The sequence below is a fragment of the Salvia splendens genome, chromosome 4 (genome assembly GCF_004379255.2).
Source record: "Salvia splendens isolate huo1 chromosome 4, SspV2, whole genome shotgun sequence".
Taxonomy (NCBI): domain Eukaryota; kingdom Viridiplantae; phylum Streptophyta; class Magnoliopsida; order Lamiales; family Lamiaceae; genus Salvia; species Salvia splendens.
This window is the reverse complement of record NC_056035.1, coordinates 38,319,411-38,336,244: the sequence shown is the minus strand read 5'-3', so window position 1 is coordinate 38,336,244 and position 16,834 is coordinate 38,319,411. Positions and strand designations below refer to the sequence as shown.

Sequence of the window (16,834 nt, the reverse complement as noted above, 5' to 3'; positions counted from 1 at the left end):
TCAAATCCCTTGGCCGCCCTTCACTTGCTGCTGTCCGCCGACGCCGCCCTGTCCGTACTGCTCAGCCTTCTCCTTGACATCATGCGCGGCGTGTGCGATCTTGTCCCGGGCCCGGTCGATCTGATCGGCCCCGATGGGTTGCTCTCCCGTGGCGTATCTGTACATCCAGTAGAAGACGAAGCTGGCCACGACCCCGAACCCGCCTGATGTCACGAGGCCGGCGATGATCAAGAAGACGGTGATGGCGGCGGGGACGAGGACAGGGCTGAAGATGACAAGGACCGGGGTGGCGAGGACGAGGGCGATGACGGTGGCGGTGAGGGTGAGGCCGGAGAGGACCATGAGGGAGCCGCCGAGGGTGACGGCGGTGGTGGTCTTGGCCACCTGGTGGGAGAGCTGCTGCCTCTGCGGGTGGTCATAACGGGTCTGGATTTGAGCCATTGATGATGAATGAATAGGTGAGAGAGAGAGGAGGGTGAGAGAGAGGAGGGTGAGTTTATAATGAAAAGGAGTTATTGCATGGGGAGTGTCACGTGTTCAACAATCTACACTTGTGCAGGATTTGAATGACACGAAGTGTCTTTGGAGAAGACACGTATTTGCTTCTTTGGAAAAGTGGCAATAGCTACTAGCAAAGGATGGGAATTGGGATTGTGATTTCCTTTGAAATGGTTTTTTTTTTTTGGAAGAAACGGCAAAATGTACTCTTCAGTTGAGTTGCACATAGCTCGTTAGTATAAACTCTAAACTATAGGTTTTTAATACATACATAAACTTTTAATGATAATTGGAGAATTTTAAAATATAAGTATAAATTATGAATAAAATCGATTGTTACAAGTTAAGTTTCGAAATGTCATATACTCAAACTTAGGGAGAGTATTCGAAAAGAAAAGAATGCAGAAAGGAATGGACTATCTTCCATTTGTAGTTAAAAGCCTATGTAATAAGTGAGAGAAAATCCCACTACTTATTATCATGCTATACCCAATATAACAATATTCCCTCCATTTCTTAAAAATAGACCAATTTTATTTAAAAAAATTTTAAAACTATTAACGGAGGGAGTATTAGTTAGATTCTTCGCCAAGAATATAACACTCTGCCATCCTCTTTGTGAAGCTCGTTATAAGAAAGTGCTATTGTTATGCTATTTGTCAAGCTTACCCAAGAAATTTTGCCATACAACTATGTTCTTGCTCGCCTATGATAACTTGAATTGGAAATTTTGTAGCTCTAAGTCAAGTGGATCTCGATAAAAAGCAATTTTAACAATCGATCGGTCTAAATTGATGCCTCCTCAGTTAAGAAAAGTTGGCTTTGTTTACTAATGCTCCTTGATGACAAATAGAGTGCCTGTATAAATTTGTCCTTGGGAATACAAATGTGAAAAGCTCAAACGTTAGAATGTAAATTACTAGTAATTCCAATTCATGACAATAATGGCTGTTTCTAAAGCTAGCTATTCATATCATGCAATATCGCTCTAAATTAATTTGTAGAATTATTAATTAATAAATGTTTTAGAGTAATTCAAGTTGAGCTTATTATTCCTTCTTATAATGCCATTGTTATTATGTTGGTTCTTCCCATCATAGAAGTTCCTTTTCATTTTTACCTGAAATAGAAATAAGGATCATATTTTAGTGACTTATTTCACTTACTTATATTCTATTAACTTTTTTATATTTGTTCTTCACAATTCTCAATATATGTGTCAAATAAACTATGGACTAATATTAGATACGAGATTTAAAGTAGTATTGTGTTACGGACGTTCTCCGTAACGAGGCCGGATGGCTAACTTCTCGGAGAGATAAGGTGATCGAACCTTCGACGTGCTCGAAGGAAAGCTCACGAATTGCTGATTTTCGGACGTTCTCCGATGAACAACAATTTGGAAACGAAATATGATATTCTTGTTACTCAAGACAAGTTTGTGGAAAATAATATATTCATTGAATGAATAAAATGATAACAAGCTCTCCTATTTATAATACTATAATACTACTACCCTAACTTAATGAACAAGAAACAAATATCTAAACAAATATGGGAAAGATATGGTGAATAAGGGAAAACTAAATAATTAGAAGATCCTAAGAGATATGATAGATATGATCGTATCAACTCCCCCACGGTTGAAATCCACATTGTCCTCAAGGTGGGAACCACGAAGCAATAAAGAGAGTTGAAAGCCGACTTTGGCGAGACATCTCCTCCTGGATCAAACACACACTGAACAGTTGAGCATCCCACTTCATGACCTCCGTAAAAAATCAACAAAGGCGGACTGATGTGGTCATCCAAATTCAATGCTAAAATGAAAATCTCTGCCACACATCCCTGAATGCGCAAACACGGCTTGTTATTTCGCGGAGGAATCAACCTAGCATCGGTGTCGAGCGATGTTGGTCGATGAATCATACTTGTAGCATCACCTACATTCAAATCCATATAGACACAAGCCATTAATGGCAAACTCGTGTACGAACCATCTCCTTTCTTTCCCAAATCTTTAGACTTTAATCTCAGCTTCACCGATTGAGGCTCCATCTCTATGAACTCCTCCTCATCAAAAGTGGCCTTATTTTCATGATTATCATCATCTAATAGAGATGATTTTGATTCATCAGCCTCATCAAGAAAACTACCCATCCAGTTCGAGGAATCATTTATTTCCATTTCCTGATGAGCATCCGATTCTCGATCAAGGCTTGAAGAATGGCTGCCGGGAATCAATTTGATTTCATAGCAAAATTCTTCATCCACCCTCTCCCCTTCCGCTCGAAAATCCTCCTCTTCTTTTTCGCCACAAACGTCTTCCAAAGAAACAATCTTTTCCATTTCTGATGAATTCTCTTGATTAACAAAGAAAGAAGGATTCAACAGTTTGAAGTAAAACGGCGATGAGAAGTTTGATTCTTGTTCAAAATCCTCTGTTTTCACTGATTCTTGATCATATTCCTCTGTTTTTTCTGATACTTGATCAAATTCCTCCATCTTTTCTTCAAACCCCATGATTTCAGGGTGCCAAGGTTGTGTGCTCAGGCGTGGGCTACGCTGCTGCCGTAAGTGATCGATTTGTCGACTGGGTGTATCCCAACAACTAGGCAGACACGGTGGTGGCTGATCATAATCCGAGTATTCTTGCGATTCACGGTGAGGCGGGGGTTCCCAACAAGAGGGCTGCCATGACCGGTATAGCAGTGGTTCCGGCAGCGGAGGAGCACGAGTTTCTCCAACACGGTGACTGGAAGTTTCGAAGGGCGGATCCCAGCCAGTTGGACGACGCCTAGGCACTCCCGAATCGAAATCCGCATAGGATTGTCGTCTATAAGCTACTTTTGACGCATGCAAATTTTTCACACGGCGATCGATTTCTTCACATCGTGATTCCAGCCTGGACTCTAATTTGTCAAATCGGGCCATGATCTTCTCCAGCCCGGCGGAGAAAATCTCGCTCGATCCCGGGAAGGCACGTGGCGGATTGCTGCCTTCATCATTATCGCGCAGGGACAACCCCGATTGACTATTCCCGTGGCTGGTCATCGCCGACAAGCGACGTGACGAATCGGGTGGATCCAAGTGGTGTGAGACGTAGGGTGATTCTGGATCAGGCCACGACGGCGGACGGAGTACTTCCACCTGGCTGCTCGGAGGGTCCCGACAGGTTACACGGCGAGGTTGGACCGGCTGGTAGGGACGGAATGGTTGTGTGGTCTGAGGGAAGTTGTATTGCCGATGGCGGTAGCCGGCGTAGTCGCATGACATCTCGACGGACTGAAGCGTGGGTGTGGTTGAGATGGTGGTGATGCGGCTGACTTTTGTTTTTTTTTGTTGATATTGGTGAGTTGTTTGGGAGATATGGATGAACGAAGACGGAGGATGAGCACGGGATGAAAGCACCAGTTGTTACGGACGTTCTCCGTAACGAGGCCGGATGGCTAACTTCTCGGAGAGATAAGGTGATCGAACCTTCGACGTGCTCGAAGGAAAGCTCACGAATTGCTGATTTCGGACGTTCTCCGATGAACAACAATTTGGAAACGAAATATGATATTCTTGTTACTCAAGACAAGTTTGTGGAAAATAATATATTCATTGAATGAATAAAATGATAACAAGCTCTCCTATATATAATACTAGAATACTACTACCCTAACTTAATGAACAAGAAACAAATATCTAAACAAATATGAGAAAGATATGGTGAATAAGAGAAAACTAAATAATTAGAAGATCCTAAGAGATATGATAGATATGATCGTATCATATTGGTTAATATGTTAGGTAGAAAAAGTATTTATAATAAAATATTATTTCTATAATTAAAATGTTGGTTCACAAATCTAAAGTTGAAATGTCAAAAACATATAGTCAAACAATCTTCACGATTTCAAAGTCAACATTTGTTGCTTGTCTGTTTGAATAGTTACATCCAATTGCATTTTTTTCTTATTTTTTTAGGAATAATCTCTCCTTCCAGTATACAAATGTAGTTTCAAGATTCGATATATAAATAATGATTAGCAGTTGATTTCCAACTCTTTGACGGTTTTAAGCATTATTTTTTTTCTTTTATTATGTTTCATTTGTTTGGCTAATTTAAAAAACAGTAGGATGTGACTACTCGCCAATAAATGCAATAAATTATTGCAAATGAAGAAAATTTTAAGGTAATAGTAGCAGGAGTATATTAATAATAATCTCTTCAACTACTAATAGTTAGCAGTACAGGACATAGTTAATTGCAATACTGATAAAAGTTAAAAAAAAATAGATTAAAAAAATGATTGAAATATTATTAGAAAAATGAAATTCACTTGGTCATTGTCAGGAAGAAATTTATAAAAAATATAAAAAAATTAATTCATGTACGATCCCAAAAAAGGGCTATTGACTATAAGCTGATGGGTATGGAGTATTATTTTGAACTTACATGGCGAGATAAGATTTGATCTTAGACCTTATTATTATTCTATCCGTTCCTTCATAGTTATATATGTCGTTTTTTTCATTTTGGGAAGTTCTTGAGTCATTTCCATATTAATAATCAACTTATTTTCGGTTGAGTCATTTCCATGTGTATGGTGATAATAATATTCACTTTTTATTTCATACTTCATTCCCTCAGTTTATTTCCATTTTCCTCTACTTTGTTCTATCTATTTTTCTGCCCCTCTACTTTTCTTTCTCTCTTACAATATCTACTTAAGTACATACCCATTTAACACACTCTTTGTTTTTCGCCACGAAATTATATTTAGTGTTGTTTTATAAGTTAATGTCTTATAATAAAGCAATAGAGATAGAAATGTTTCACTGTTAACCCAAAAAGGAAAAAAGTTTCATTTTTCGATCACTGCCACTAGCACACTGTTTTATCGGGTCATATCTCCCCTGCCACACTCCTGCATTGTTACTTGTTGTTATTGTGTAATTTTCAAGCCGAGTTCGTGTGGTTATCATGATATTACAATATTGTGTTAACCTAAATAGGATAGTGTAGCTAATGGGTTCGTATCATGTGTGGGCATGTTGAGTTCGTGCTTAATATGCCGTGTTCTGATTTTACATTAGTGGGTTAGGTTGTCATCAGGTCGAGCCAACAAGAGCTTAATGATGCATGATTTGACTGCCCTACATATTTGTATCATGATTTGGATATGATCATATTTGTATGTACATCCTCTAACAATTCTGAGTGGATTGAAGGAGAAAATGAACTTCTTGGGCTTGCTTAATTACCTTACTGGTAATTTTGTTAATTTTGTTACACACTGTTGTGGTGTTGACATGTTCAATTGTGGAGTAATATAAGGAGAAATCTGGTAAATGCGTGGACAAGTTTATTACGCATGCCCAATATATATCAAGTTTCATTTCAAATAATTAAGAATCAATCTCGCGAAAAGCATGTATACAAGTTGGTTTGTATGTGTTCCCATTGTCACAACTTTTCCCATATTATTATTCATTGACGCAAGTTGGAGACATAGGAAAAGAAAGTAGCAATAAACAAAAATAAACAAATACTCCCTCCGTTTCTTCATAGTTGAGGCAAAACTTTTCAGCACGGAGTTTAAGAAAGAGATGTTGAATGTGTTAAATAAATAGATAAAAAAGTAAGAGAGTGAAAAAAAATAGAGAAAATAAAGTAGAAAGTGAATAAAGTAAAGAGAATAAAGTAAGAGAGAGTAAAAAAAGAAAGAGAAAAAAAGTTACTATATAGGGAAATGACTCAACTATGAGGAAACTTCCCAAAATGGAAAAATGACTCAACTATGGAGAAACGGAGGGTGGAGGGAGTACTAGTACAACATTCCCATGGTTATTGCAAACCGGCTTCAATTCGCCCCTTTTTCACACCACCACCCGCCGCCGTTTTCCGCTTCCTTGATTTTCCAGTATCGGAAGACGACGTCGAAGACCGATCAGGCGAAGCCACCGATCTCTTCGACGTAATCCTAACCGGCGCCGGCTCCCCGGAGTTAATCCTGAGCGGGAAGTTGAGCAGCGCCCTCGATCCCCGCATCGAATACGCGGCTTGGTCGTAGGCCAACGCCGCATCCTCGGCCGTCTCATACGTCCCGAGCCACACGCGGGCCCCATTCTTCGACGGGTCTCTTATTTCTGCCGCGAACTTCCCCCACGGCCGTTGCCGCACCCCTCTGTAGTGGCTCCCTCTCGCCGTTTGCTGCGCCGTTACTTCGGGGGCAGGCTCGGTCTTCACAACAACTGCTGGTACGGCGGCGGAAGGATGCGGCAGCCATCCCATGTTGGCGGCGCCGTACATTAGCATGTCATGGAGGCCGCCGTCGTCGGCGCCGGTGAACATTAGAGGGTTCTGGGATTCATCCTGCAAATGTGTGCTGATGGAATCAAGAAATGCCATGTCTTCCATGTAATTACAGTAGTTTCCGTACAACATTTTGTTGCAAAAAATATTGCTAGGGTTTCTCTTATTTTTGAATTGGTGACAGAAATATGGAATGTGGGCTAATATATAGGTGTAAACGTTCATGCATCTGAAATAAACTGGGAATATTTTATCGGAGTATTCAAACTCAGGTGCTTTCATCGAAGTTTCATGATGTGGAAAAGTACAGAATTTAGTGATATACAATTTCATCATGTGGAAAAGTACAGAATTTAGTGATATACAATTTCGTAAGCGAAATTGATCGCCAAAGCTAATTTATTAGTACAAAAATATACAACCATTTTTGTTATTTAAATAAATATTTAGCCACCTTACTTACCCAAACGTTAGCTTCCGTCAATCATGGTACGTTAAGATGGACGTAGAATCATATAACGGCGATAACGAACAAATAAGAAAAACTAGTAAGTAGTCTAGTATTTTCTTCGTCCCAAATTAGTTGAAGGAATTTTTTTGACATGAAATTTTAAAAATTAATATTTAAATATTTATATGAGAAAAAAATAAATTAGGAAAGAAAATAAAGTGTTAAAGAGAACAAAGTTTTTTTTAACAAAAAAAAGAAACGACTCAACTAACTTGGGATGACCCGAAAAAAAGTATCACTCAACTACCAACTTGAAACAGAGGGAGTACTTCTTATGTTCCACTTAAGGTGACAAGTTATTCATTTAAAACATGAAGTTTCCTAAAATATCTCTAATTTATTATTAATCCACTTAACTTACAAAACAATAGTACATAAAATCTCGTGTTGGAAAAGAATATTGGAATCTTGAATTTAAGATGTGCGGTCAACGAAATTTGATCAATAATAAATGTGACGAGACATCTAATTTTTGGAAATTAAATGATATAGCGTCGATCTACGTTCCGCGTAGATGACCGTGGTATATTAACTTTCTCAAATCCGATTCCCAGTGAGTGAGAAAAGTGGATTAAAGTTGGTCACATTGTAGCTTTTAATAAAGCTATGAGATTAAAGCTTAGAGAGTAATTAACTAGTGTTAATTATCCCACATAGGAGATTAGACACATCTTTTAATGTGTATTTATTAAGTGACTTTACTACACTTAATAATTATAGTGGATTAAGATGGGTTGAAGAAGCCCACACGCGCGCCGAGCCGAGCCGAGCCCGCGCCCGTGCCCTTGCCCTAGGGCGTGCACAGCGTCTAGATTCATCGCCGACCACTCCAGCTTTCAAACTCGTAACGGCTGGCTGTTATAGCCACGCCATGATGAGCCATGATGACATCCATCAAGGCTGAATTGACCCCTGCAGTGGACTAGGCCTATAAATAGGATAGTCATTTCTTGCATCAACACAGAACATACACGCAAGCATCATACTCTCTTTGCATAGTCTTTCTTCCAAAGCTCTGCCCTCTCCTCTTCCAGCTCGCCGGAGCTCTGCTGATAGCGGTGCTGCTTCACCAGAGACGTTGCCGTTTTATCTTTGGGGACGACACGCCAAACCGAGAGCACTACCGGGGCGTATCTCGTCTTGTGGAAAGAGGACTTTCCTCGACTCGGCTAAGTTTTGATTTCCAGTTTCATTTCCATTGTAATTTCAGTTTTAGTTCTTCCGTCTTGGGTTGTATTACACCATGTTTTGTCTATCTCTTGTAATTCCAGTCATTCCACCAACAATCGCAAGACGAGATATACTTGCCGTTGAAGGATCGAACCTTAACTGAACTTAAAACTATCGAAACCTAATCCTTTGCTTGGAGATGTCGACCAACGCCAACACCTCCGCTGCCACTACTCTGGCCACCGCCGCCTTCATTGCTGCCGCTTTCTCATCAACATTGATGGGTCAAGGCACTCCCTTTTCTGCCTCAAATACCTCTTCGGTATGAGACAACCCCTTTGGGACGTCCACTGGATCCACCTTTGGTGGGTCGATTGGTTCCACCTTTAGTGGTTCATTTGGATCCTTTAATAGATCTAGTGTTGGTGCCTCCGGACTCAATACTAGTGTTGGATCTTTTGGGATCAACACGAATGTGAGGCCAACTATGGGCCACACATATGTGGGGGAAATACGCTCAACACGAATTTTGGAGGCTCAACTGGAGCCAACATGAACGGTCCATATCAAGGACCAAGCTCGGTGCCTTTGATGCCGAGGATGATGCCTCCCGCTGAGAAGCCTTCCAAGTTTGGAGGACCCGACTTCAAAAGGTGGTAACAGAAAATGTTGTTCTACTTGACAACATTGGGGGTCGTGCACTTTCTCAAGGAAGACGAGCCACCCGCGCCAAGCGATCAAGAGACAAGATTGGAGGTCTTCTCCGACTACGACGCATGGCACAAAGGAGATTATCTATGTAAAAATTTCATTTTAAGTGCATTAGATGATAGCCTCTACAATGTATACTCTAATGTAACCACATCTAAACAAATGTGGGAAAACCTAGAGAAGAAGTACCGTAGTAATGATGCTGGTACTAAAAAGTTTGTAATAGCTAAGTACTTGGACTACAAAATGGTCGATTCAAGACCAGTGATAGACCAAGTACAAGAGTTCCAAATTATCATCCACGAACTCGTCGTCGAGGGGATGATCTTGCCAGAAAACTTTACTTCTGGCACGATAATTGAGAAGCTTCCACATAGTTGGAATGACTTCAAGAGCAACCTTAAGCACAAAATAAAGGAAATGACCCTTGAAGAACTGATCGTGAAGTTGCCCATTGAATCTGACGTGCGCAAAAACTACCAAAAGGCTAGAGGCCATGGCTCCTTTGAAGCCAGGGCAAACTTGTTGGAGTGAGGCGGTCCCTCCAACAAACGTCCTCGCCCAAATCGTCCAACATCAAAGGACAAAGGCAAGGCAAAGCAACCGGTGAAAGGCGACTGCTACAAATGTGGCAAACCTGGTCACTTCGCCAAGGATTGCCGTAGCAAGAACAAGAAGCATGCTGCCCACGTCGTCGAAAAGGAGTTCACTGAAGAGGCTAACTTGATTGAAAACAAAGGAAGTTGGTACATCGACACTGGAGCAACAGCTAATGTTTGTGCCGATAGGAATAAGTTTTCAACTTACAATCCTGTTGATGGGAGGAAGATCAACATGGAGAATCAAGCATCATCCGAAGTGAAATGAACTGGAGATGTGATCCTCAAAATGACCTCTGGCTTCTGTATCACCTTGAAGGATGTACTGCATGTGCCCGACATCCGAAAGAACCTAGTCTCGGGATCTATACTAGTTAATAAGAGTTTTAAACTTGTATTTGAATCCGATAGGTTTGTATTGTATAAGTTTGGAAAGTCCATCGGAAAATGTTATGTAACCGATGGACTTTTTAAGCTTAGTGTGGCTACGCGCCTTGTTCCAAAGCCTTTGGCTATCAATAACATTGCATCTACTTCCTCTTACTTGATTGAGTATTCAAACTTGTGGCATTGTAGATTGGGACATGTAAATATAAACGCCATTAAAAGATTAGTAAATCTTGATTTACTAAAGGCAAGTGAAGTTTATAGTAAAGATAAATGTGAGATTTGTCTTGAAGCAAAAATGGCTAAACTACCGTTTCATTCAGTTGAAAGAAACACCAAACCCCTTGAATTAATTTACACCGATGTATGCGACTTAAAATTTGTGCAAACAAGAGGTGGTAAAAAGTACTTTATCACCTTTATAGATGATTTCACAAGATATTGCTACATCTATCTTTTGAAAAGCAAAGATGAAGCAATAGAAGTGTTCAAGAATTATAAGAACGAAGTTGAGAATCAACTTGGTTGTAAAATCAAAATGATTCGAAGTGATAGAGGAGGCGAATATGTAGCCCCGTTTGAAGAACTATGCAAGTGGCATAATTCATCAAACAACTGCTCCCTATTCACCCCAATCTAATGGGGTTGCAGAACGCAAAAATCGAACTCTAAAAGAGATGATGAATGCACTGCTTCTGACTTCAGGATTACCACATAACTTGTGGGGGGAAGCGGTTTTGACCGCCAACTATATCTTAAATAAAATCCCTCTCAAAGGCAAAGATGTTATTCCTTATGAGCTGTGGAAAGGAAGGAAACCATCCTACAAATATCTCAAAGTGTGGGGGTGTTTGGCTAAGGTGATGGTTCCCCCGCCCAAAAAAGTCACAATCGGACCTAAAACGGTTGATTGCGTCTTCATTGGATATGCACTTAATAGTAGTGCATACAGATTTGTGGTCCACAAGTCCGAAATTCCAACTGTGACTGTAGGAACAACGATTGAATCAAGAAACGATGTATTTCTTGAAAATATATTTCCTTGTAAAAATAAGGAAAACGTAGTGAGACTAGAATTGAGGATGAAGCCACCAGCTCTAAACCATTGGAGATAGAGCCCGATTCACGCAAACATGCAACGCCTGATCCGAATGAGGCAGCACTGAGACGTGGGAATAGGGTTAGAACACCAAAGACATTTGGTCCTGACTATATTGCATTCATGTTGGACGAAGAACCAACATCGATAAAAGTAGCATTTGCAGGCCCAGACGGGTTGCATTGGAAAGAAGCTGTTCAAAGCGAAATTGATTCAATTTTGCTAAACCACACATAGGTGTTGGTTGATTTTCCTGAAGGTGCTAAACCTTTAGGATGCAAATGGGTCCTTAAAAGAAAGTTTAAGGCCGACGGAACAGTGGACTAGTATAAAGCTAGACTGGTAGTCAAAGGTTTTAAACAAAAGGAATGGTACGATTTCTTCGATACCTACTCACCTGTAACGAAGATTACATTAATTCGAGTGCTTCTCGTGATTGCTGCTATACACAATCTTGAAATTAATCAAATGGATGTTAAGACTACGTTTCTAAATGGTGACCTTGAAGATGAATTCTATATGGAACAACCTGAAGGTTTCGTAGTACCTGGACAAGAGAAAAAAGGTATGCAAACTGGTTAAATCCCTCTATGGATTGAAACAAGCGTCGTTGCAATGACACTTGAAATTTGATAACGTGATGTTATCAAATGGATTTAAAATCAAGGAATGTGACAAATGTGTCTACATTAAGAACACTAATAATGGATATGTTATAGTGTGTCTCTATGTTGATGATATGTTAATCATGGGTAGTAAGACCCAAGTGATTAACGACACGAAAGTCATGTTAAAGAGAAACTTTGACATGAAGGACATGGGTCTAGACGATGTAATTCTTGGAATGAAAATTCTAAGAACATCCAAAGGAATCACCTTGACACAATCTCATTATGTTGAGAAAATAATAAAAAGATTCAACGCTTACGATAGCACGCCGGCTAAGACACCTATAGAGCTAAATGTTCATTTAACCAAGAACAAAGGCGAACTTGTCGCACAAGAAGACTATGCGAAGGTCATTGGGTGCATTATGTATCTGACTAATTGCACCCGGCCCGATATTGCTTGCGCTGTGAATAAATTAGCACGCTACACGAGCAATCCAAACAAAGAGCATTGGACTGCTCTTGTAAGGGTTTTGAGATATTTAAGATATACTCAAAATCATGGATTACACTATACGAGATACCCCCCGGTACTTGAAGGGTAATGTGATGCAAACTGGATATCCGATAACAAAGACTCACTCTCTACAAGTGGATACGTCTTTACTATTGGGGGTGGTGCTGTTTCGTGGAAATCCACAAAACAGACTTATATAGACCGATCAACAATGGAATCTGAATTCATAGCTTTAGATAAAGCTGGTGAAGAAGCCGAGTGGCTTAAGAATTTCCTAGAGGACATTCCTTGTTGGTCCAAGCCTGCGCCTCCAGTGTTAATTCACTGTGATAGCCAAGCAGCTATCGGAAGAGCAAATAATGGCTTCTATAATGGTAAGTTTCGACATATTCGTCGACGGCACAACACCGTGAGGCATTTGATCACAACTGACGTGATTACAATTGGCTATGTAAAGTCAATAGATAATCTAGTGGATCCGCTAACCAAATGGTTAAATCGTGATCAAATGAATAAACTGCTAGAGGGAATGGGTCTAAAATCCACAAACTAAAAGAACAATCATAGTGGTAACCCAACCATGATGACTGGAGATCCCAAGAACTCGGTTCAATGGGAAAACTAAGCTATGGGAGTTCATGAGAAACACTCATCTACATCTATTTCCTAAAGAGCAATAGAGTGTTGAAAAACATGCCTAAGTGGTAAAGGTTAAGTCTATGACTTTTAATGGTTCTTAAGGATCTCAAAGAGATTGAGTTCTCAAAAAGAACAGGTAGGGCAAGGTACTTGACTAAGAACCACCTATGTAAATGCGAAGTGTGGTCGCTTCACAAAATGCATTTATGAATCCAAAGTGGTGTCCAAGACCGCAATGGACACAAACTGTAAGAACGGAAGAGGTTGATGTGTTTAAGTGTTAACATCATTGTCTCGGTACACACCGTGGAGGAATAGTTCAAAGCATCGCGCTACTAGTCCGCATGTGTATCCGATGGTGCTATCTATGGATGGTTCAAGGCCAAAAACTACCTATCCTTATACTTATATACCTCGTGAGGATTGAGCTTGTGTCTTCATGCATATGCATTTGACTTTTTCCACTCATGTGGGGGATTATTGGAATCTTGAATTTAAGATGTCCGGTCAATGAAATTTGACCAATAATAAATGTGACGAGACATCTAATTTTTGGAAATTAAATGATATAGCATCGATCTACGTTCCGCGTAGATGACCGTGGTATATTCACTTTCTCAAATCCGATTCCCGGTTAGTAAGAAAAAGTGGATTAAAGTTAGTCACATTGTAGCTTTTAATAAAGCTACGAGATTAAAGCTTATGGAGTAATTAACTAGTGTTAATTATCCCACATAGGAGATTAGTCACATCTTTTAATGTGTATTTATTAAGTGACTTTACTACACTTAATAATTATAGTGGACTAAGATGGATTGAAGAAGCCCACACGCGCGCACACGCTCGCCGAGCCGAGCCGCGCCCGAGCCCGAGACCGCACCTGCACCCGTGCCCGTGCCCTTGGATCTTGGTCTTTGGGTGGTCTTTGGGCTTGGTGCTTGGGCTTGTCCCTGGACCCAAACTTAATGTTTTGGACCAAAGCTTAGTCAGCGAGACCAGTTGCATGACACATCGTCAACTATGACACAGTCAAAGTCTACAAGGCTGCCACGTAACGCAGTCCACATGTGACGAATGAACTAGGACGTGCACAACGTCTAGATTCACCGTCGACCATTCCAGCTTTCAAACTCGTAACGGCTGGCCGTTACAGCCACGCCATGATGAGCCATGATGACAGCCATCAAGGCTGAATTGACCCCTGCAGTGGACTAGTCTTTCTTCCAAAGCTCTGCTCTCTCCTCTTCCAGTTCGCCGGAGCTCTGCTGATAGCGGTGCTGCTTCACCAGAGACGTTGTCGTTTTATCTTTGGGGACGACACGCCAAACCGGGAGCACTACCGGGGCGTATCTCGTCTTGCGGAAAGAGGACTTTCCTCGACTCGGCTAAGTTTTGGTTTCCAGTTTCATTTCCATTGTAATTTCAGTTTTAGTTCTTCCTTCTTAGGTTGTATTACGCACGGTTTTGTCTATCTCTTGTAATTCCAGTCATTACACCAACAAAGAAAAGCTTCGTGGATGGAGGGATAAAAAATTAAATAATATTACTACAAACAAAATCACATTTAATTTTGTTGGTTTCGACAATCTTATTAGGCACCATTTTCACTTTTATGTCCTTGTTTGTGTAATTTTTTCTCAGACCCTACTTATCTTCGAATCTAGCGGTTTGGACTTCAAAACCATCATATGGTAGTAGGAGCAGAATTAGTTTAATGACGTCGATTTCAATTTATTTCAATTGGTGTAGCAGCAAGGGGTTCGGATTTTATTTGTTGAGAGGATAATTTAGTTGTTGTTCACATGTTGAATGATAGAGAAGCATATTTAAGTGCTTTGATGCTAGTAAAAAATATTCGAATTATGTTAGAACCGGAGTAGACTGTCTAGATTAAATTTCCTTATGATTCTAGATGAGTAATGTCTTAGCGGGTACTAAAATAAATGACACAACTCTCATTTTAACTCTCACGGGTCATTTTAATTTCTTCATATTTATTTCATTATGCGAAATAAAATTTATGAAATGATAAACAAAAGAATATTCGACGTCCTCTTACTTTGGAGTATACTTTTTCAATCGCATTAACTCCACATGGCCACAAGAGTGCGTTTAAGTACTAACTTTTCTTAAAAATGTCAATACGATCACATTAAAATTTCAACACATATTTGTGTTGACATTTTCATAAACTGTCTTGACATTTAAATATGAGACTTAAAATTAAAAAGCATTTTAACTATGTGAAAATATGAATTAACCGTTGAGTTATAACTGCAGGAACAAGTTTACGTTGCAATAATTTAAGATTGCACTGGTGAGACACTTCCTAGTCGAGCTTCCTTTCATTGCAATATAGTGACCCTATACACTAAAAACCCAAACATTGAAACCTAAATCATAAACCCTTAACTTTAAAATATACTCATCATGACCAACATGAGCCAAATATCAATAAAATTCTCCCTCCGCCCAGTTCAATTTTACTTTGTTGATCACTTATTCAAAATATACTCATCATGACCAACAAATGAGCCAAATATCAATAAAATTCTCCCTCCGTTCCAGTTCAATTGTATTTTGTTGATCACTTATTCTATTTTGGGGGTTTTAGATCTGTATTTGATATCTTACATTGGGTCGGCCTACTTGATAATCCTTACTGATAGTGGAGGTTTTTTACCTGAATCTTGTCTGTAAATTTGTTTATATGCTCATATCAAAAATGTGTTTTACAATAGGGTTATGTGAACGGTGAAAAAAAAAACTTGCTTGCATTCATCCAAGCATTAAAATGAAAAGGTTTTTAAATCAAAGAACATAAATGGCTATTGAAATATCAAACATTAAATATTAGAAGTGATAGTAAATTTATTTAAAGATTTTTTCAGTTACATAACTTGTGTAATTATTTATTTTGGAAATTATGAAAGAGAACGGTTGGAATTGAGAAGGTCGGGATGCCGTTTAAATGTAAAAAAAATCTGTGTGAATTAATTGTACATTTCATATGCTACTAAATTGGGAATTTTCAGTTTTTGGCTTGTCATTTTAATCAAATACTAATAATATTGTAACTGAAGAAAGCTTTTAAATAAATTTACTATCACTTCTAATATTTAACATTTGATATTTCAATAACATTTATGTTATTTGATTTAAAAACCTTTTCATTTTAAAAATTTAAATCCTAAACTCTAAACTCTAAACATATATCATAACAATTGGAAAAACATTTGACTTGCCTCACTAAGACATAGCAGTATTTTATAGCAATTATATGCACGACCCATTGTATTTCCTTCAAAATTATATTATGCAATTATTATGCGTAAAAGTCCGAATATAAAAAAAATCATTCATTAAATATAACCTATAAATAGCGACTAAAATATTTTTTATATCTAATGCAAAAACTACAAACACAACAATATATAATCAAGAACACGTGTACTTCAATAGTGAAACAACGTTAATAAGAAATATGGGTCTCATTTATTTTTTTGGTACTAACTTCACATTATCGATTAATTTATTGAGGAATACGTTGGTATTAGCTATACCAACATATTGGGAGACCATGATAGTAGTAGAAGCTCATGATAGTAGTAGAAGCTCTTCACACTACCATCTCTCACACTACTCTCAATTACAATTATAAACAATAAATTGGTCCAATAAATAAGTAAGAAAATTAGATTAAACAACAAAATTTAAAAAATTAAACACATAATCAAATTTATTTATTAACATAATTAAAAGGTAATAATCTATTTAATAAAATAAGTGGA

General features: G+C 38.9%; 2 protein-coding genes across 2 annotated transcripts; both read right to left on the bottom strand.

The window, feature by feature from the left end:
* LOC121801117 (oleosin L-like) lies at positions 1-441 on the bottom strand. The gene has a single exon (XM_042200575.1). It carries the CDS (start codon positions 439-441, stop codon positions 1-3), a length of 441 nt encoding a protein of 146 aa, XP_042056509.1.
* A 5,759-nt stretch (positions 442-6,200) lies between these two features.
* On the bottom strand, positions 6,201-6,959 carry LOC121800318 (ethylene-responsive transcription factor 1A-like). The gene has a single exon (XM_042199894.1). It carries the CDS (start codon positions 6,932-6,934, stop codon positions 6,335-6,337), a length of 600 nt encoding a protein of 199 aa, XP_042055828.1. The 5' UTR covers positions 6,935-6,959; the 3' UTR covers positions 6,201-6,334.
* Between the last annotated feature and the right edge of the window lie 9,875 nt (positions 6,960-16,834).